The 23,477-nt window shown below is 35.7% G+C and overlaps 1 protein-coding gene across 1 annotated transcript in view; it reads left to right on the top strand.

Annotated features, from left to right (window-relative positions):
* Nucleotides 1-23,477, top strand: part of LOC148658417 (1,4-alpha-glucan-branching enzyme-like) — a 377,056-nt gene that overhangs the window by 265,478 nt on the left and 88,101 nt on the right. Inside the window, exons 11-12 of the mRNA XM_088639572.1 lie at nt 784-894; nt 1,848-2,019. Coding sequence (XP_088495698.1) covers nt 784-894; nt 1,848-2,019 — 283 coding nt within the window. The remainder of the gene's footprint in view (nt 1-783; nt 895-1,847; nt 2,020-23,477) is intronic.

Raw genomic sequence — 23,477 nt, 5'->3', positions numbered from 1 at the left:
ATGTAATGTTGGTTGGGCAGTAACTGTCCCTCCTTCTTTTAGGAGCAGAGGTTCCAAACCAAAACTCCACTGTGCTGAATGGGAGTACTGTGCTGAAGGTGTCTCCCTTCTCATGAGGTGTTAAACTAAGGTCCTGAGTACATGTTCACTAAAGATACCATGGCACTGTTCATAAATGCTTTAGGTGTCCAGTCTTAAGTGAAATTAATCAAACCTGATAGGACAGTTAGCATGCTAAATAAATAGACTGCAGAGGGTAAATACACTCCACAGAGTACTGGTCAGGTTCAGGATTAATGTTGAAGTGACAGTGGGATGTCAGTGCATGTCCATCCTCTTTAATTGTTGCACTGTTGTTGGACTGAAGTGGCTCCATTAGTAATTGTTGACCTGGTTTACAAATAATCAACAGAGCTACATTATGTGACCTGTTTTCACCTCAAGTGGAAGTGTTAATTTATATTAATCAGGCATTTTATATACGTGTATCATTTAGAATTTCTGTTTTTATTTTTTCAGTAAAAAATTAGGATTCATATGTCAGGTTGCTATGTAGTAATGACAGTATTTGTCAAGCTTATAAAGCTCATACTATTCCTTTTTGTTTTTGTGGACATTTCCTTCTATGAACATAAAGTTTCCTATGTCTTTCTGTATAAAGAGTCTCAGTGTTATCCGGTTTGTGTCCGAAGCCAGATAATATCTGCACGCATTGGACTACATTTGTTTCTGAACAACCCAGTGTAGGTCAACATACTGAACTTATCTGCCTTGTCTTTGCAGATACTCAAAGAGTACAAGGATGAAGACTGGAATATGAGCAATATAATTTACACATTGACAAACAGGAGATACGCAGAGAAATGCATTGCGTATGCAGAAAGCCACGACCAGGTAACAGCAGCTTTTGGTCTAAAATAATGCACCTAAAATGTCAAGAGAAGAAATTTGTTCCCTTTTTACTAATTCCCTAACAGAACATTCAATTTTTTCTGCTTATGTTTGAAACACATTGCAGATGTAAATGGAAAGTTCTACCTTTATGAGTAATGAAAAAAAGCTTCACATTTATTTCTTATCAACTGAAAAAGCCAGCTTCTGAATCTTCTAGTGTATAAGCGAATAGCTCAAATAACATATTTTCCAGTAAGGTTACAATAAAATACCTGTTACTTTGCAGAATCTGTGTTTTATATCACAAGCAGATAATAAAGAAAATATTGTAAGGAATTTTGTCTGGAAAATGAATGTAAAATAACATCCTTAGTATGATTCAGATTGTTTTTTTCATTACTCAGTTTTCAATATTATCTTTGTTTTTGATAATTCTTTATTATTAAAAAAACTCTGCTTAAGACCTTCATGCCCCCAGCCCACATCCAAGTACTTAAAACACATTTAGGATATTCACATTAATACAAAGCATGTACCTAAGCAGTGAAAATAATTTTACCAAAGGCTGTAGCTGTTTTGACAATCGAATTGTGTGTACATGCATAAAAAAATGTAATGCCTTTTCTACTTTATTTCTTCCTGAATATGTCATTCTTGTTTTAGAAATATGGTTAGAGGGTATAAAAAGAGAAAGACTTTTAACTTAATGAGAAATGTTCAAAATTTGGAGTTGGAGAATTCAAGAATTGCAACAGTAAGACAGAAGCACCTATGATCAGTGACATGTATCCATACTTGAAAGGCAATGAGTGAAGACATTAACTAAGAACAGCACTGGACAATACAAGGCTTCATAAAAATTGACTCAATTTTAATATTCTTCTTTTCCAAAGTGTTTAATTTTTGTGGTGCAGGCTTTATAAATGAAATTAAATACATGCTTTATTGGTTAGGCACTTGTTGGTGACAAGACCTTGGCTTTCTGGTTGATGGATGCTGAAATGTACACCAACATGAGCATCCTGACTCCATTGACTCAAGTCATTGACCGTGGAATTCAGCTTCATAAGATGATCCGTCTCATCACACACGCCCTTGGTGGAGAGGGCTACCTTAACTTCATGGGTGAGTAACAGAGGAGTCTCTAATTCTTCTAAATATGCTGTATAGGCACACTGCCTTAAAGGCACAGTGACTCCAAAACCAATAGACAGAGTCCAGAAGAACTGAGAGAAAAGAAGTCTTAACAATAACATAAGGATATACTGTATGAAAGGATATAAGGATGGTTTGTAGAACCTATTCAATCCCCAAATTTATTCCAGCTTTTTCATCTCATCGGTCAACTTCAACAGCATTGCTGGGTAAATTCATGGCTTTCTGTAATGAAACACCTACTGTTTCAGTCTGCTCATTATCTTTAATATTACTTGCAGTTTTGAGTTCCCTGTTTCATGTAAGGCTTAATACAACAGGGTTATGATGAGAGTGAATGTATGAAGCACTGGGTTACAAAACGATATCCTTGGACTAAGGCCTTGGTTTAATAAATCTGTTTATTCTTCTTAGTATTTGATTAACACATTATAGCGTCAAGGAGCCAGCCATAAATCTGTTGATTTTTAAATTAGACTATCACTCAGAAAAAAAATAAGGTTGTGAAAGTTCTCACTCATAATTTCAATACTTGAACTGTTTTTAAATAGGTGAGAAATCAGGGAAAGTTATGTGATCACTCGTACAGTATGTATGCTACATACTGTATTTCAGATCAGATCAAGTGAATTTGTATTTAGAATTTCTATTTAAGAAGAAAGTTGATGTATTCAATTGAAGCCAATAGAAATGCTGAAATACTATATCATATGCTATACTACTTGCTTTGTAATTTGGTTCTAGAAAAATATTGTCAGACAAATCTTATTTCATTTACTAGATTTGCTGATCATGCAGAGGAGTAAGGGGATATTTTAAAACTAGAAGTTAATTTGATCATTTTTTTAATTGTGTTTGTTTTAACTAGTTCTTAATCTTATCAGGTGCATACTTTACTCCCCCAGACAGTGTCTGTAAGTTCATAATTCAGATGCTAAATATAAATAAAATTTAAAAATAATTTGCGATTGAACTCATTTTACAGCTATCAGGTGTTTTGTTTTTCAGCTGTCAGTGTTAAGATATTTTTAAATACTTAGTTATAAACGCTTGAAACCAAACTTTTGTATCATAAACAATCCTCTATTTTTTTTAATGACACTTGACATCTTTCCCAAGCAAGGTTGGAACATAGAATGCTTCTTGAGAATGTTTCCCAAAGGTTATTTAAGTACTACACAGAAAAACCAAAGCTTAGAAAAATGCAGGCTACTAGAGGTCATGAAATAAACCAAAGAGGACAGTTGTCCTCTATCAGATTAGCTTAATTTATTTTACTGCAGCATTAAAGATTGTCATTTGGTTCCATTCGTCATAATTTAGAATGCCTTAGTTTCTGTGAAACCTGTTAGAAAAAGAAGCATTAATCCATCAAATATTCAATTGCATTAAAACAATTTCATAAAATGAAAGAATCATCATTCAAAATCCTTACATTTATGTATGGAGTATAAAGCATTAAAAGGTTTATGACCTGCATAAACAGGGAGAAGAGTGGGTTTCAATCACTTTTGTTTATTTTGAAGAGAATATTGGTCAATTCCACAGTCTTTTAGCCCCACCTTGTGACAAGGTGATTTATTCATTTTGGAAATAATTTTTATACTAGTTGAAAATTAAGAGAACACTTTGATTCATACAAATTTGGTTTGTCCTTTTAAGTGCGCGCTTGATTTGGAAATCCTAACTTGTAAAAATCCTTATAACTGTGAACCTCAGTCTTGTCTGTCAAAACAATGACACTGATGTACAGTATAGGGCATCCATCAGGTCCTGTGATCACCAGGATGCTTTGAGAAAGAAATGAAATTTTAACAGTGCACAATTAGCATAACACTTTTACAGAAAATTGTACAATACAGGGCAAGCAAGTAATGCTGATCAGACATTCACTACCAACAAGCTATAGCATTTACAGCTGACTGGTGTAAGAGAGTCAAAATGGGGTAAGATGTTCTAAATTGACAGTAAATAGCAATTTAAAAGGTAAATGCAAAAATTAGTCATTACATTTTAATTGTTTATCAGAATTATAAGATGTGTCTTATCTTTGTATTTTATTAAAAAAAGCTTACATTCAAAACATTTGAAGAAAGTAAGAAGGAAACAGTGGAGCTTTAAACACTCAACGTTCACTTTGGAATTTATGACATTATTGTTCTTTTCTTCTCATTCTGTGAATTTTAATTGAACAAAAACATCCAGTTCAGTTAAGCTGAATTGCTGCAAGCAATTCTTTAAGATTAAGAGCACCTTTAACATGTTCTCCTATCTCCAGGTATCCCAAATGTGCTTGCTCTCCTGTGATGTGATTGTGATTGATGTGATATGATTTTGACACATCTCTTTTAAGAAGTTAAGAGATTTACTTGCTAATTCACTGAGGTTCTTAGAAGAGATACTGTACATTTTAGAGAAGCAAAATGACTGTAGGTTAAAAAGGGACTCTACAGAGGGGCAGTGGACAGGAATAAGTCCTCCTATGAGCATTTTCAAATGAAAAAAAATGTGCACACTGATAGAATTCCTGGCACCTTTTGGTGATTTATATCTAAAAGAGTGTTTATTTCTTTAGCATTTTCATGCTTAGACTCAGTTCCGGTTTCTTCAGCCCTTTTTGGGGATCAGTATTTCAAGGAGGCTGTGCAGGACACCACTTTCACATGACATTTTGATGTGACAAGAGCAGTTTGAACTGTGTCGGGATTTGATCATGGCCGTTCAGGAACAACTCCTGAACATCTTCAGAGCCAACATAGCTTCCCCAGACAAGGGGGAATCCCACTGTGCCAAAAGACCAGGAGTCCTGTCAGGGGAAAGCTCAAAATCCTGGTTCAAAGGGGGTGAAGCCACCATCTAGAGCAGAATCAGTACCTCTGAGACCACTGTGCTTGGTGTTTTTCCAGCCAAGGCTGTTACCCTTTTCATTTACTGTATATACTGTAGTCCTCTACAAAAATAAGGCCTTAGTTACCATCATGGGTTCTTACATTTCAGTTGCTGTAAAAGAGCTTCAGACAGAAAAAGGGCTGTTCTAGGGCTTATTAATGTAGGGCAGAATTTTAAATGTACCAGTCTTTTGTGTTTTTGTCATGCTCAAAATAAACAAATGTTACTGCATGTTGCTGTATATGGGTTATCAGGAAAACACTTACAGAATTGCTGATAAATTTCTAAACAGCTCTGCAGTCCTTGGTGAGGGGCTGGTTATAGCAGCGGGATACTTGCTTTATCATATTTGATTTTCTTCTAATCAGTATCTGTCAGCAGAGGATAGAGAATACTGTGAAAAACCGATTTCTTTGATCCCTTTAGACAAATTAACTGTTTTTTATCTTATTCAATAAAGAGAATATATTTTCTTCAGATCTTTATCTAAAGACTTACATTCCACATTTTTAAATAAATAAATTAAATAAAAAATAAATGTTTCAAGGCATGATATTATCTATGCTTTTTTTCTTTTCCTGGGTTACAATGCATCTATTCAATACTACACATTGAATATGGAGTAATGTCATTTTCTTTCAAATAATGTTTAATTTTTCTTTGTGGGTTTTAAATCAGAAGACAAAACAGATAAAACAGTGAATGAAGGAGCAAATTAATTAACATGAATCTGAATATTATACAGTATATAATGCAGAATTACGAAGTCACAGTCATATTTACCCTAGCTACATATTCTGAATAACCTACCAGAGAGAAGTTTAGCATTCTTAAATCAAGGCATTCTTTATTCAAAGTTCTAAGGGAAGGGAAGAAATTCTGAACATGTCTCTAGGTCAGAAGATGAGAGTAGGGGCAGTGGAAGGTACTGTATAAGGTCTGCACAGACTGCAGAGTCTTGCCAAGTAAATATCATATTAATGATGTATCTTTAATGTAGACATTAATGATTAAAAGCAGCTTTTGCAAGGATACTAAAAACAGTAATTAAATGGAAGATCTTAATTGGCTAACTGGTTGCTTAAGTCTTGTATCTAATTATTAGTACATTAAACAACATTGTTACTCTACTGTTGTGTGCCAAGGAGCACTTCTGTAATGTCAAAAATACTCCCAGTCTGCACAGAGTCATTGCCTTTGATGTGGCATTTTCTTAGTAATTGGTTAAAGAAATGTACCCTAAAGCTGTCACCAATATCATTCTTGCTAATCAAGAACTAGAAAGCTATAAATAGTGTCATTTAGGTTATCATACAAGTATTTAACCATTTTTATTTAATATTTTATTTCTAAAATGTCATTTTGCCGTTTTTTTTTTCACATTTGTAATCTCTTGATTTATTTTTAATTGATGGCTTCATTTTTGGGACCTTCCATTTGAAATCCATTCAGCTTAGGGTAAGACACTCATATCTGTACAGAAGTAGTGTAGACTGTATGTACTGTATGCTTCCTCTTAAATAATTATTTATATCATACATGATACAAAATATTCAGTATTTTTTTACTGTTGACTTAATCTGCTATGTTCCAGACATAGCCCTACAGAAATGTACTTTAAATGACATTGGAATGTAAACACTCCTGTCACACATGTGCTCCTACAGAAATGACCAAATGCGTCTCAGGACATTGCTAAGACATGACCATCCATTCAGATGTTACATGATGTTGTAACATCCATTCAGATGTAACAAACATTAGAGAAAGACAGCAAAACGCTCTTTATTACAGGCAACCTAATAATGTGTACAGATCATTATTGATTATTTTAGGCAAGAATTGAGGAACTATCTTTTTCTAAATGGGTGTAATTATGATGGTTGTGTCTGTGCTAGTAGTTACAAGGTCACTTCCTATGACACATTCAGCCCTTTCAGAAGAAGTTGTGACTTTTAACCATACATTAAATGGATCAATTAGGTAAAGTCAACAACAAACATTACAGACAAAGAAAAAGCAAAGCATTTAACATAATAAAATCCTCCCCCACCTCTATTTACACCCCCCCCCCCATCGAAAAACCCCACCCTTTCTCAAGAAATCATGTGTTCAATACATGTGAGAAATTACACTCTCTTATAAACCATGTCAAAACATCAAACCTCCTTGAGACCTGAAGGGCAGTTCTAATGATGTTTGTTGGATTTCAATACCTCAGTTTTCAAACAATTTGTCTCTTGATATTCTATGTTAAATTTCAGAACAAAGAATTCTGGAAGGAAAGACCTTTTTACTTTAATCTAATCAGATTTTCAAGGTGTAATGAACGACCTTTTTAAAAGAACGAAACCACAAGAAGTAAAAATAAGAATTGAAGAAATGAGAATAAATGATTCACTCCCTGTACAACGGAGTTCACCTTTTAAACATTTAAACTTTTAACTTTTATGAGATAATTCAGATCACTGAGAGTATGTTTTAAAAAGGTTACAAATTAAAGGGGGTCTTTTGGTTCTTCAGTTTTGGGTTATTTTGACTTTTATGACCCAATGAAAGGTGACTGGCAGAATATCTTGTCAAAGGCAAAGATCATGGTTTAACCCCTATTGTACATGTATTCTCTTTTATCACTTATTAGTGGCACTTTATGCTTAAATTAGTCTTTGTTGGACCTCCATAAGGGGGTACATCAGAGTGGGAAAAACTGCCAGTGTGTTTCTGGTGTGTTGTAAACTTAGGCTGAGTTGACATTCATATAAGGCAGGGAATAGAATAGTGAACTCTTAGTTTTCATCTGCAGTACACAACCACATTAAAAATAGACTGAATGAGCCTTTTATCAAGGGTCATTATACATTTTTAAAACATCATCCGTCTTTATGAAGGGTGGTGAAACATTGAATTGGCTTGTAATATATGACACGTATGTCTAGAAATGCAGGTTTCCTTTCTGCATGAAGAGGTAAGTAAGATTTCAATATTGAAATGGATATGAAAGCACATATAAAATGCTTAGCAATCCTTAGCAATATTTTTTTTACTGAACATTGATACCTCTCAACTTGCGTTGAAATCATTTAATTTACCTCTTGATTGCTTTTTTGTCTTAAAAAGCGATATCGTCTGTGAGACATAGCTGACATAGCTGTCAGAGCTATTTATTTTTCTTTTTCAATGCTATGTGGAATCCCTTCTTTAGTTTACAGTTGCATTTTTTAAATCTTGATGGATTTATCCCCTTGTCACTGTAGCAATGCAGAATATTTTTACATGTTTATTTGTCTTTTAGTTCTGTAGCACATAATCTTGTGCATCCAAGTCTAACAGCTTTGTGAAAAGAAATCTTCTTGCATATGACAAATACTATTTGAATCTTAAGTTTATTAAGCCATGCATTACTACTTTATTAATAAAATGAATGAAACACAACTTGATGGGTTATAGAAATTGACTAATACAGTATATACTGCTTTAATGAAACATAGGGTATTAGGTATTTATTAATGACTAAAGGTAATAAGTACCTACCTAGTTTTATTAAAAATACTGATCATTTATTAAGTGCTATTGTGCCATTCATAAATGATATATTGCCATTTTTCTATCTGACAAACTATATCCTTATACAGAACTTTGTGGATATTTTTTCTTTTTAATATGCATGTACTGTATGTTCCAATTTTATTATTTTAAAAACAGACCAAATTATGATCCATGTAATGATCTGAAATAAATGCTAACACTGTGGGTATACAGTATGTTTTATAGAAATGCATTACCTTGTTATTTTCTTGGGAGACCCTGAAAGTCGTACAGTACAGTAAAAACCTGATTTGAAGCTGCATATATTCCAGACAATAACTAAAGCCTCTGATTATCAATGTTCCTACTGCCTTTTGGTCAGTGGCCAAAATATTAAGAAACCCACCTAATGACACAAGCTTCTGAAAGCAGAAAGAAGCAACTTGAATGGGATTTTCTGCATGTGTCTCAAGTTCCCAAAATAAGTGCAGCCCAGTCCCATTCCATTCCACAGATTTGACTTCATTTGAGGTTGTGTTAAATGCATTGGTATTGAAGTTTGAGCAGCACATCACCTGTTCTGTCAGTTTTCAATAGGATTAAGATCTGTACAATTGCTCTGGATGTGGAAAGTGATGGAAACCTGTCATACTGTTCAATTTATCTGTATATTGCCTCCCATTGAGACCAAGCCTTCAAAATAAAAGGCCTGGCTAAATCAGGCATCGTGTGGAATGGATTATGCTAGTGCGCTGTTAAGTACTGTATATTAGTATTATAAGAAATGGTATTACATTTTTTATTCATTTGGGTTTGCTATTACACCCCCTGGAAATGGACCCCTCTTCCATAATTCTCTAATTTACTTTCTGCAAACTTTACAAAAGAAAACATCAAAGTTAAACATGGGAGAGAGGAGTGCCTGAGACACTTGGCAAGCCATCACATGGTAAACAATACTCTCCAGATACAGTATGACACAACTCAATAGGCATGCCCTCCTTATAGTCACCATCCTAATCTGTTTCAGTATTGTTTTTCTGATGATTTACACAGATGCCAAAAGCAGTTATATTAGGTATTATTAAATTATATTATTCTGCTTTAAACAGAATGAATACATTTTTTAAGAAAAAGGCATGGAAAGGAAGAAATCCCCATACAAACAAAAGTCAGCTTGACCCAACAGCACTCACACTATACTGTTCTGAGGATTGTATTACAAGGTCATATAATAAAAAAGTTTGCTAAATAGAGGGGGCCAATCAACCAATATAGATCCTTTGGCTACTAGTAGGAAATTCAAGGTTCATCTTTAAAGATCAGCTTAAACAACATTGCTGGGCAAGCGTCTAAACTCCTGTGTTGGATCCTGATCCAGGTACGGTAAATGCACTTCCTCTTAATTTCCATCTGTCACCACTGGTTTGCGTTTCCGTCTTGTTCCTGAAGAAGCTCATGGGTTTGACTTTGTCCATACCCTTGTGGAGTTTTTACACTAGAAAAGGTGCCTACTTTACTTTTTTTTTTACTTACTTTTCTTTTAACTACTTATGAACTGACTTGAACTAATTGAATTATTTAGCAAAAGCAAATCCCTTAAGCTGTCTTATTTTCTGAATTCAATGTGCACAAACCCCCTCAAAGTCTGTGGAGGGAACATATTTTAGGGAGTTTGGGGAGGGGGATGTGTTGCATAAAGGGTTTGCATCAAAGTCCTGAATCTGTTTCGTAGAAAACTCTCTCTCTCTCTCTCTCTCTCTCTCTCTCTCTCTCTCTCTCTCTCTCTCTCTCTCTCTCTCTCTCTCTCTCTCTCTCTCTCTCTCTCTCTCTCTCTCCATGGAAGTTCAAAGCCTTTGTGTAGGTTGACAAAAAGGAGTTTGCCTCAAGGAGTTTGCAACTACCTATGATTCTGATTCCATGACCCAGAGGGAATCTGTAGAAAAATCCTCTATATTCCTTATAAGATCCCAAGAACGGAGGTCAGCAGTAGGCAGGTTGAATACATCAACATTTAGTGGTAGGTGTGGTGCAACATGGATATTTCACCCAGTTCCTAGCAGCAAACCCAATTGTAGAGGAGTGATGTTTACCAGAAAAGGAAACCAGGGGTGTCACGTTTAGCAGAGGTTTTTGTTTACAATATACATGGTAGCATTCAGCTGTGGATGTGTCTGCACATTACTCTGCTACAGAATATGATGTCTGGACTATAGTGGAAGCAAAACTCGTCTTTGAACCATAAAGTTTAAATAAAAGAACAGTACTGTTTTCTTCCTACCCAGAAAGTCAAGATCCTGTCTAGGGTCACTCCCAGAAAAATTGCAGTGGGATCATACTTTGGGCTCTGGCCATCATCGCAATCTTCAATTATTTTTCTTACGTGATGGAATACATTGGGTACTGTTTTAGTAGAACTTGGTTTTAGCCACCGTTTGCTACAGTAATCTGCCAGCTTTGTCAGCTGGCAAAAGAATATCATTCACATTGCACAGCCACTCCTATGGAAGCAAATTATCTCACTAGCGGACTCAAATCCAAGAGAAGCTCACTGATTGTGAAAAGAGCACACTCACAAAATCCAAGTCCATATAGACTGTCTTAACTTTAAGCTGTCCCCAGACTTTTCGGCAGCAAGGCCTGCTCCCTGAATCCTGCAGCTCAACATTGAGGGGTTGTTGACAGCCAAGTGAAACAATTAATGTAACTCATTGCAATCTGGCAGTTTGATCAAGTCTTCCACAAATCCCATTTACAATCTTTTTATGTTTTCATGTTCTGGTAGCTTCTGTTTCTCAGAGGGAGATCGTTTCATTTAAAACTTGAGGTCTTTGATCCCATTGCCTCTCTCTAAATTTTCCTTGAACAATCAGCATTATTAAATATAAAAATTTCCTGTTAAATCCTTTCAGTACAGTTATATTTAAAGCAGTTTTTTATTGACACTGTATCAACATAGCCAACTTCTTCCACACCTATACAAAAAAGGAACCTGAGTTCTACAGTCTGAGTATAAAAATGATTTGAAAGATGGTTTTGAAGAATTCACGATTCATTTAACACTTTCATGTTTCATACATTTTATATCAGACTAATTATGAAGCAATTGATATAGCAGCAAATGGTAGATTATACATCTGAATTCCATGTAATCTTCAATAATTTTGGAACTTTCAGGTGGATTCATGTGAAAAGACATTTATTTGTAGAGCAGATTTATACCAAAATGATCACGATTGAGGTAGAGTGAGCTCAAGTGAGTTAGAGCATCTTAAACTTCACCCAACAGACATACTGTAGCTGTGACATGCTGTTTGTGTTAACATGCAGTAAACGTAACAACCCTACTACTGCTTCAATCCATCCTAATTTTCCTGTAAGACACTATGAAGCTATTGGTTTCCAAATCGGTAAACGACAAGTAGCCATATTAAACAAAAGAGACTTGATTGACAATTTACCATTATAATTTGGGTAAGGTATAAATAGATTTTTTTAGAAATTCTATGTTCTAAAAATATTTTCAGGTCAATGTGTCAATTAATACTAACCTATCAGATTGTCAGTGTTGTGCCTTTGTGTTCAGTAATTCAGTAAGGAAATCATTAAAATTTTTGTTTGTTGTTGCTGCTTATTTCTGAGAACATTTATTCTGGAAAGAGCAGGGATAATTAAATAAAATTAAACCCGTTATTATTAAAAGAATATTAATAAACCATTTCTTATAAAAAATAAACCTGTCACTGTTCAAAATGATGCTTATCTGTTATAATCATTGTCATGATAATCATAGAATAAATATATTGAGCATAAAAAAAAACATATCTCTCTGTGCATGTATGTTTTTAGAATAATAAGTCATAAGGATTTTGGATATTTTTGGCGTCATTTTGATAAATTGATCATTCAAGCATGAAATCATCTTATTAGTGAGAGTTGTTTGGATACAGGCGATTAAGCTATTGAATGATTTGCCCTGTGATAAACAAGAAAAAAATACAAAGAAAGGAACTATTATGCCCATGTTATCAAGACAGCAATGCCTTTGTGCCACTTGTATGTTTGAGCAACACCGCTAGTGCACTGGTGTTGGACCCAAGTGCTCTTTAAATATTAATTTTGTGTAGGGCACTCTAATATATTTCAGCATGTGTGTTTTTTTGTACTTTTAATTGTATACAGTAGACCTACTAGTATGAGTGTCTTGTCATCTAGTCACTATAAAGCTCCACTTCTATTGACTAATGGAAAGCTGACTGCATAATCATGTCCTGAGGCCTTACTGTAGGTGTATCCTGATATGACAATACTCCATGCATTCTCATGCTCCTCATGTGACAACAGCTTCCTTGCAAGATGTGAATCTGACAGTTATGTTATGCATGCCCTGCTCACCACACACTAGCCTTTCTGAACATGTGTAAGGTGATCTGGGACAATACGTGGCATCTAGTACTCAGGGGATAGTGCTCAGGCACATGCTTGTTCAGGCTGTAAGAGGAATGAGACACAATCCCATAAACCCACATCTGCAACCTGGCATAAAACATGTCACAGATATGACTCATCATACGTTTCTACTGGTGGCCACACATTCTACTAGCCTAGCCTTTCATAGTACTGTATATCCACTGTTGATCAGCCCAGTTGATGACATAGTAATCATCATACTGAATGCACTTGTGTCATGTCTTGTTCAATATAATGGCAGTGCTCACGCTATGATAAAAATTGGCATTTTCCAATTCCTTTTGAGAATTTATTTAAGTTATACATGATGTCACTTTTGATATTCAGTGTATTATGGGTAATCACATTTGCTGACAGAGGGCAGATTTTGAAATGAGGTTGAATGCCAAGGGTCTTGCCTTTAAGATTCAGAATCCTGTTTTTGGCATTACAGATTGCTGCTAGTCAGTGGGAAACTATATAATAAAACAAATGCCCAGAGGCAGACTTGCCTGTTATGCAGCTGACTTAAGGCACAGCTCAGCTTAAGGCTGTTGTGTGCAGTGTAGAGCTATGTGATCTCGTTGTGCCCTGTTCTTTCCAGTGCAGTTTTAGAGGTGAATATGAATTCAGGTTGCTCTAAATCCATTTATACCCTCTGCTGCTTTGTGTGTTTGCCTGTTTTTGTGAGGAGTTTTTGACAGCAGACAAGTGTTATATACAGTACATGATTCTTACACTTAATGGATTGTATTAGTACAGCACAGTACAGTGCCTAGGCCAACTCCACTGCAACGAGCACTTTCAAATCTATGAATCTTAGCTGTAGGGTCTATTTTCATTTCTCTTAGAAAAACAATGGACAATTGTCAGCATTTAGAACAGATTGGTGGACAAGCTCAACACCTCACTGAGCCATACATCCTTTTGAATGTCTTGTTTTTTTATCTGCATCTGCTTCCCAGTTTCAATCAGCATCCTGAGAGGATTGTTTTGTCTCATGCCAGACTGTTATTGTGAAGATCGTAGTCAGAATTGATTAGTGTGAAATTCTCATCTTAATGCTCATGCAGCATTAATTGAGCCTTGGAACTGAAACCTAGTCTTAGGCTTGCAGTGTATGTCCGTCATAGACACTAGAAGATAACCCAAATTCTTTTGTGTCTGAAGTAAATTAGGACTATGATGAACATACACTAGCTTGATTGAACACACTCTTATTTGCATCCTGTTCTTAGGGAAAGGGAATACCTTTCCAGTAGTATTCCCAGAGGGTTTGTTTTTCCAAGGAAAATGCATATAATCTTCAAAGTTTTATTTTATTTTTAAAAAAATCTAATGTATGTCCATTTATGGAATTGGCAGTGACAGTATCATAGGTTTTATATGACCTACGTTATTATCATAGATCATGAATACAACCCCAGTACCACATGGAGATAATGAAAACTGGTGATCATACTCTTCTGATGAGCCCACCTGTCCATAAATCATCTTTTCACACTTTGCAAGGTCTACAGTGCATGACAGGAAAATTAATACCGATTGAAGGGACACCATGCCTCATAAATAAAACAGCAAGCCTGCAGACGCATGATAAGTTGGAGCAGTCAGTGATTCAGCTAAAGTCAAGGAAGCCCTGCCCAGTCAACACCCACACAGCTCCAGCAATGTTCTTAATTTCCCTCTGCAGCTTGGTAAATCCTAGTCACAGTGTCTAGTAACATGACCCAAGCTTGAATCTGAGTTTCTTTTTTAAGCTTTCTGCCTAATATTTTGTAAATGATTCTGTGTTATTCTTATTAGTTTGTCACTCTCTAAAACAAGGTGGTTCAAGGGATCTGAACACGTGAAAACTTCACAACAATAATACTGACCAGTGCCGATTCAGTTGTTTCTCACAATATAATTTCTGTATTTTGGTAACCCCAGAGTGCTACCAAAAATTACCCAGCCACCAGTAACAGTGTGATACCCCTTTATACAGTATATCCATATTTTAACTGATTAACTCCATGTGAGAATGTGGTATGAACCACCACCAATAATGCCACAACCATCCACTAGTCCTGTCAATTGACTAACACACAGAAGACATGATGGATGGATGGATGGATTAATACCCTCATTGTTTCATTTTTGTAATTATATAATGTTAGCAGGCCCAAAGGGGTTGGGCAACCAGTTGAACTTGGACCACTAGAGGTTTTCCTTCTCTTTACTAAGGAGTTTTTGTTCTGTATTGACAAAATGTATTGTCAATAGCATTGTTAAGTGCCTTGGGGCGACCTTGTTGTGAAAGGTGCTATATAAAAATAAATTGAATTGAATTGAATTTAAATACTTACTACCAAAGTGTAGGAACTGTTGGTTCATTACAGTCTCTTAAGTTTCAGTTGGTGTTAGTACATCCAGAATTCGAATTATGCCCTATAAGGACTGAATTCTGTATTAGCATTTCTGAAGTCTTTTGAATTAAAAAAAGGCTACATACAAGAATGGCTGTAAATTAGTGTGGATATCTTATTTGCTTAGATTGTCTTTGACATCTGCAGCAGTCTAATGATCAATTGCAATGTGCTATCTTGCCATTACTCTTTTGCTATTCTCTTTTGTTTTCAATGTACAAATTGAGATAAGAAATCACTGAGGTATTGGGGGATTGAGTATTAATGGCATGCTATATTACTAAGCACAAGTAAAGAACACGGTGAACCTTTTCTTTGACAGCCAATTATAAAGGAGACTTACAAATAACCCTGCAGATATAGATGGGAAATAAAGCCTTTTTATTTGTATATTATTTACAGTTATTGATTATGATGTGAGCTGTCACTACACAGTCAGAAAAGCTACTGAAATAACCTTACTTGACCTATTTTGTGTGAAAATGCTATTTTACACCCGTATTACTTTTCTTCCTCTTGTTCTACAAGAAAAGTTTTAGGGAGTTTAGCTGCTCTAGAAAGTATAGAATTATAATGCCTGATGATGAGGCTATACATATGAATATTGCACAAGTAATCGTTTTTTAATCATTCCATTAAGAGAGACATGTAATGGAGGTATAAATTACTCATCAGATAAATTTATTACTGATTGATTTAAGAGACATTTTCATTCCATATTCACCCCATTGAAAATCTGTAAATCCTTAACAATTTACAGTAACTGTAAGGAGGCACATATTGTGACATTTAATTGTAGTGTGTTGGAAGTTTACAATCTCCTCATGGTCATTAATTTGATAAAAAGAAACATTTGTTTTTATCAAATTTAATTCTGCATGATGCAGGCTTTACAGTACTTTTGGGCAGATGCAGAAAGGGTAGGTGAGAAGTTAGAGTTATTTTGAATGTTTTTTTTTATTTTTAAGTACAAGAAACATACAAAAAAAGGTAGCTCACACAAGAAAAATAAAGCAAGGCAAATTAAACAGTTACAATAGTCTGTATTTGGAAACAATTTCTTTATATGAATACAGCTAAGTCTGATGTAAGGGAACATCAGTCTCCACCCAGCCTCAATAATAACTCAGTAGACATGACTTCTGCTCTTGTTTAGATTGTCTTAATCAGTGTCATTCCAGGGGTTTCACATGGGGATTCTGTCAATCAATATCCAGGCCAAAACAAAAGTGATGCCTTTGGAGTCTTACTGATAACTCTGTGTAGCAACAAACTCAGTTAAGTTTCTGAAAAGTAGGCATGCTTGATGAAACACTTCATAATCATGTCCTGTAATGCAGTATTTTGCAAAAACAGCAAGGGACTTGAATTGACATGGAATACACATGAAGGGTTTAATATTTTAACTATTTCCATAGTGTAGTAGATAAACATGAATCACAGAAACTGGAGGATGTCTTTGATCTGAAACTTTGTATGCTGATTGTTGTTCCTAGCAGTTTTAGTATGTTGAATGGGACTATGCAGTTTTTTTGGAAGGTGAGCAATAGGCTGTGGGTTAAGAAGCCTGAAGCTCTAGATCATGGAAATCTATCTTGACAGCACAGAGATTCTGACTGCATGAAGAGGTAAGAAAGAAGTGATGGGCTTGAGGAGACATAATTGAATTTGAAAGAAATGGTATTCTGTTTATGGAAAATAAATGGCTCAGTTCACCAGCAGAGTATAATGTTCCTTGTTCAAGGCAGGGGTCCACGAATTACTTTTGCAATGGACTGGGGGGTCCCTGACCCCTGTCAGTTTTTCTTAAGGAAGGAGTTACTCTTCACCATTCTCAATTATGGCATGTGTCATTGTATTGTTCTTTTTTAAGCATTTACTGTAAGAATCTGGTGGCTTGAGAGACCATAGTACACTTTTATCTGTAATCTGTAATTGTTGAGATGCACGTTTTTATGTTGTTTTTTAAAATGTACAAAGGTGTCCTTTAAGGGGGGATTCTGACTTGGAGGCATTCATTCAAAATCCCACAGATAATTTTTAATTAAATTAACTGATGGATGGTGATGGAATTAAAAATAAAAACAAGTTCATTTTCCACACCCTCACAGACATCCATACAGATGTAAAATTCGATTTTAAATGCCTTTATCACAATGATATTTTTATCAACAAAATTATGCCCTACATTTTACTTTTCACTAAATCACCTATACAGCATTTAACACAATATATCACAGTCTTCATTTTTGCTTTTATTCCCAGTGTTTACGTACAGTATGTGATTTTTATTTTTTTACTTAGGGCAAAATCAGGCTAATACAGTCTGGTGTAGTGCTTCTCTGACTAGAGATGCCTATTGGCCTTACCTGTGTGGCTCATTCAGTTTAAGTCTTTAAAAGGAGATTCTTTTGTTGTAATGGCATGACAAATCACCTTAGGGCTCAAACAGGGAATCATATAGAGAACCTCTAATAGGATAAGGAGGGTTCCTCATTCTCTGTTTGAATTTATTTCGTGGCTCCCTGCTTCTAAATTGTAATTGACAGTGATTTAGCTATATTCTTTAGGTAATTTGCCTGCAGATATATATGAGTAAAAAGGCATTGTGATCTTTCTACTTCACAGCTTTTATGACATTTTCCTTATGAAAGTTTAACATTGTAAAATGACAAGTTCATTTTGTACCATTTTTCAGTTTTTACAGTTGTTATACACATTAACTCTTCTATCAATGTATGCTTCTGTATTAATAATATAATTTGACATGCTTTCATTTTGCCTTACTTCAATAGAATGTGATTTATAAACGCAAATGTTCTACATATTTATTATATATACTATATAGTATATATATAGTTTCTTCTATATACAGTATAAATAAGAAACAAATCAAATGTGTGTTGTAGACTAGGCCCTTAAGAAAAACAATCTTTTGAAAGAATAGCATCATTTAAAGGCAAGCAGTCAAAAACTACAGAAGACAGTCCTTAAATTTGTTGAAATTAGGAAATAACTCTAAAGAGTTTTCAGCTCACTTTATTTAGAAAACTGTCACTGGCTAAAAACCTGAAATGATACATCTATAATTTTACTTTTCTTTGTTCGCATCAGTGTATATGCCAACCTTACATATTCCTGTTTGATGAGTACACCAGAGCTGTGAACTTGAAGGCTGCAATCTGTCAGCCAAAGACCCTGAATGCACCTCTACCAGCAACTGCAAGTGTCCCCAGACAGATAGCAGCATCAGGGATACATTCCTATTGTAGAAATATAGGCTAACATCTTGAAAGCTAGTACAATGGATATGACTATATAATTCTAAAATGAAAATGATTTTAACAATGACAACTACAAGGGGACCTGATTCAAGCATTTAAAATCATCAAAGGTACTGACAAAGCCAACCCAATGGAGTTCCCCAGGAAAAAGAAGAGAAAAAAATAGAGAACATAAGGCCATTTTTTATTTTACAGATGTCTGTGGGAGTCTGAGACCTGAACAAGCTGTCCAGTTTATACCCTAGCTTCTAAAGAAACAACTGGATGTGATCCTTAGATCAATCCCAGGCATTTTACCTGAATATAGATAGACAATACTTTATTGATCCCGTAGGGAAATTGATGTGTTACAGCAGTCCAGCCCAAGACAAGCAAAAACAGACATCAGAATAGTTATAAAACAAAAGACAACAAAATAAATAAAAATAAATAAATAAAAAATAAATACATAGGTGTGTGCAAAATGTGATGATCATAGTCACTGTAAAAACAATAAAATGTGTGCAAAATGTGCATAGGTTTATACAGACTTATTGTCCAAAAAGTACAATGGAGCAAACATGCTGTCCATAGACGAGCAAATGAAGGGCTAACAGTCCTAGCCTAGGAAAGCGTTATACACCCTGACAGCTGCCGGCAGGAAAGACCTGCCCTTCCCTTGAACACTGTAGCTGGAGCAGTCTGTTGCTAAAAGTAACAGTCCCATGAAGCGGATGAGAGGTGTTGTTCATGATGGCTGTGAGCTTGGTCAGCATTCTCCTCTCAGCCACCACCTCCAGGGGTTCAAGGCTCATCCCCAACACAGAGACAGCCTTCTTGGTAAGTTTATTGAGCCTATTTGCATCTTTTGTCATGATGCTGCTGCCCCAGCACACAACAGCGTAGAAGATGGCCACCGCCACCAATGATTCATAAAAAATGTGTAGCAGTGTTCCACACACACCAAAGGACCTGAGCCTCCTAAGAAAATAAAGTTGGCTCTGACCTTTCTTGTACAGGGCGTCAGTGTTACCAGACCACTCCAGCTTATCATCCAGGTGTACCCCTAAGTACTTGTAGGAATGTACTCACCCTGTGCTCTATGTGCTCACCCTGGATGGAAAGAGGGTTCAGCAGAGTAGCTGCTGTAGTTGATCATTTTGCTAGGAACACTGCAAAATTGTTCTGTGAGTGTCTTTAAATGATCCCATTTGTGATTATGAGAACATGCAGGTACCTGTATTTTTACTTTATTGCATTTGTTTGTTTTTTTTTCAGATTAAACCAAATATTTTTGATTGGAGTGTCAGTACATTAATGTAACAGTTCAAATATTGTGTTAGCAAATGTTTACTGTACAGTAGACCCATCCATCTTAGTGCACTAATAAGTAAACACTGTCATATCAGTTACTAAATAGTCATCTCCATTTACAGAGGGTGCAGCACCTTTCATGCCTGTAAACAACTAATGTGATACTTTTGGTAGTACAGTGAGGATTATTCATGAAAAGGTCTGTTTAATGTAGGGTGCAGGCAATTAAAGAAACAGTAGAGTCTTGACATCTGCAAATTTAGCATTCGTGAATTCACCTGTTCTCAATTCCGTCTCGCTGACAGGGTCTTGGGAGAAAAGCAAAGCAGGGTGAAACCAAGCAAAAGATTAAGTGCAATTTTCAAATTAGCTGTGCAACAGACCTGGATCGTGAGATGAATCTTGCTAACAAGTGAGCCTCTCCCTGTTCCCTGCCGAAGTACCCACTACTCCCCATCTGCATTTCAATGTGGTCTTGTCTTTGTATGGTTAGAAATTCTTCCAGTTCTGTGTCAGCAGTGTAGGGAATGACAACCTGGAGATGACTTTACAGGATCACTAACAGTCTTATTGCCCTTTCCATTATGGAGACAGAGCGAGAACATGCAGGTTTCCACTGGATGCAGAGGAGAGAGTCATGTTGTTTGTTTTAGCTGATTATGATATATTTGTGGTTTCTGTTGTTTTAGTTGATCAATGTTATTTTAAGTAACTTAAAGCCAGTGCATTTGTACTTTATTTATCATATAAGGGGAGTTACTTATGTCTTTTAACTATACGTAAAAGACGTGGACGTGGTTTTATGCAAATCTGGGTATTCACATTGATTCTCAGCACCCAAGTGTTGAGAGTGTACTTTGCGGCTTTGTTAATCCATCCTAAAAGTGAGCCAGTCGTGGCGCACATGTATGAGGGAGAAGGATAGAAACTGTGATGTATCCTTGTCTTCAGTTTAATTAAGAAGGAAAGACAGGTCAATCTGCATTTGGCAGGAGCACAGGACCAGTGAAGCTCAGCCAGGGAAGGTGCTCAATGATACACAACTGGCCTACTACCACTAGGGTTAAAAGGACCACACACACAAAAAAGCCTCCACATCCAAAACGTTGTTTCCTTTCTTCTTTTTTCAGCATGGAATAAGCCTTTACTTGTTCCTTTGCAGCCTGCGCATACTGAACTACACCACTAGGGTTATGTGAGATTTAGTTGTGGAGCAGACCCAGAATTTCTTGTTTAGTAGTGACTTCTGTTACTTTTTTTTTTGCAGCAAGTTGTCAGTCAGAGCTGCACTGCTAACTTACTCAATACAAAGTAGCATATTATTGTAATATACCTTATAACATTTTGGCTTTGACAAGCTTTCCTTTGGGGGAAGACATGGTTAACAGGAGTTCCAGATTTGAGATGCCTCAAAAGAAAAGGAGACAAATAGGACAAGCAAGCAAATAAAGCAGCTGAACAGGAAGCATTAATTAATCTTTAGATCAAGTCTTTTATTGTTGTTCCATTATCAGTCATAACCAGAAAGAGTTGTCTCTTTTTCAGCACTGTCCAATAAGGAAGACATTGTCAGCCACAAGTAATGGCTAGTTTGCTTTCGTAAGCAGATGCTGGTGAACTTCCCTCACCAATGTACAGTGCTCCTGTCATATAAATGACGTATAGGGTAGATTTGCACAACCCAGTAATGGACACACAAAAAAATAAACTGCCAAAGTGGATCCCTTTTGTTATAGAGAGGGTTGTACATATCCTTGAGCTCTTGCTGTCATGTGCAAGGCTTATCAATCAATCATGGATAATCAGAATTCATAACACCTGCTATTGGGTTTAGTATGGGTTGCTATATCAGGTCATAAAATATGATGAGTTTATAAAAGAAAAAACATCTACTAAATGCTGCCAGGATGAAGTATGCTTCAACAGATTTTTGCATTAATTTATATTAGAATAATAAAAACCCATTAAACATACATCTGGTGTTTGTATTGTTTAATTAGGGCATTGTAATTTATATGCATGATGCCTGTAAAGAGAGCTCAAACATAAGCCGGTAAATGGCTTTAAAAAAATACTGACAGCATGATGTTTTATACTTGTATGTCAACAAAAGAAAGCTTGCTTTATTTAAATTGGTGAAATGTGCGCTTTATATCAAATTAAAATATAATTCACATTACTTTTTCAAAGGGCGGCACCATGGCACAGTGGTTAGTTTTGCTTTCGTGCAGCTCTGGGGCCCTGGGTTTAATTCCTGGAGTGTTATCTGCGTGCAGTTTGTATTTCCCCCCATGTTTGCGACCATTTCCTCCAGGTGCTCTGGTGTCCTCCAGCAGTCCAAAAACATGTTGGTAGGCTTCTGTAAAACTGGCCTTGGTATGAGGGTGTGCGTGTTTGTATCTGTGTTTGTATGTGCCCTGGGATTAACTGGCATCCCGTCCAGGATGTATCCTCCCTTATATCCGTTTGATTGCCAGGATAGGTTTCGGCTCCCCCCGAACCCTGAATTGGATAAGCAGTTAGAACATGTGGTGGATGGAATGCCGCTGTCTGATGTCATATGTGCAAGATTTAACCTTTTATGAGGAATTTTATCAACTTCCGAAGATCTGAGTATACCATATGTTCAAGTATCCAGTGCTTGCTCAGCAAATTTAAGAAGTTATTTAGCTTTAATAAACTGTAATAAACTTCCAGAGATATTACAAAATGTTTCAGGGAACGTCATTCCAAGCAAAAATTGACTAAGGTCTCATTGGGTTAAACAAGACCTACATAATACATTTTATTTTTTCCCTAAAATGATATGTTTTATACAGGTGATCCTCTAGTTTAATTATACTTATCATTTCCATGACTTTGCATGTAAACAAAGTTAAGACATTTTGGTCTGTACTTGATTAGATTTAACGATCCATTTTATTGATGGAAAGTACATGTAACAATGCTCTGGTTAATGAGTATTACTGCTCTTTTAAGTGGCCCCTTTAATTGTTTACAGTGTGAATTTAAGAAATTGTCATGTTGTTAAATATGAAAACAAATAACTACAAATGTGTCATCTGTGTTAACCCACAAGGAAGTATTACATTACATTTAAGAATCCTTCTACAGTTCTTCCTCCTTAAATATACAGTATGTTTAACTCCGTATTTAGTGTTACTTGTCTTGAATCTAAAACAAGAATGCAGGTGCTTGTACATCATGGTTTCCAACACTGGTCCAAGAGAGTCCTAATACATTAGGTTTTGTACTGTACGTCATCATTAAATCACCAGCTTTTAAAGACTTGGAACAATTTCTTTGTCATAAGTTTAGCAGGTGATTTAATTTAAGTAAAGTTCAGGTAATTTTGTAACCAATTCTGCTACCCTTTAACTCTGAATGATCAGAAATATTTGAACATTTTACTTGCTAAATCAAAGCAAATTATAAATTCCAAAACTTTAAAATCAGGTGATCTAAAAGACTAACCAGGATGGGAATGTAAGGGTTGGAGACCTCTGCTGTACTTGATATTATAGGTGTGCTTGGAATAAGAATGACATCACTCTTGACAGCTGGGAAATGGGGCCAAACA

This window comes from Lepisosteus platostomus, chromosome 7 (assembly GCF_059453375.1).
Source record: "Lepisosteus platostomus isolate fLepPlt1 chromosome 7, fLepPlt1.hap1, whole genome shotgun sequence".
NCBI lineage: Eukaryota > Metazoa > Chordata > Actinopteri > Semionotiformes > Lepisosteidae > Lepisosteus > Lepisosteus platostomus.
This window is presented reverse-complemented; position numbering and strand designations above follow the sequence as displayed.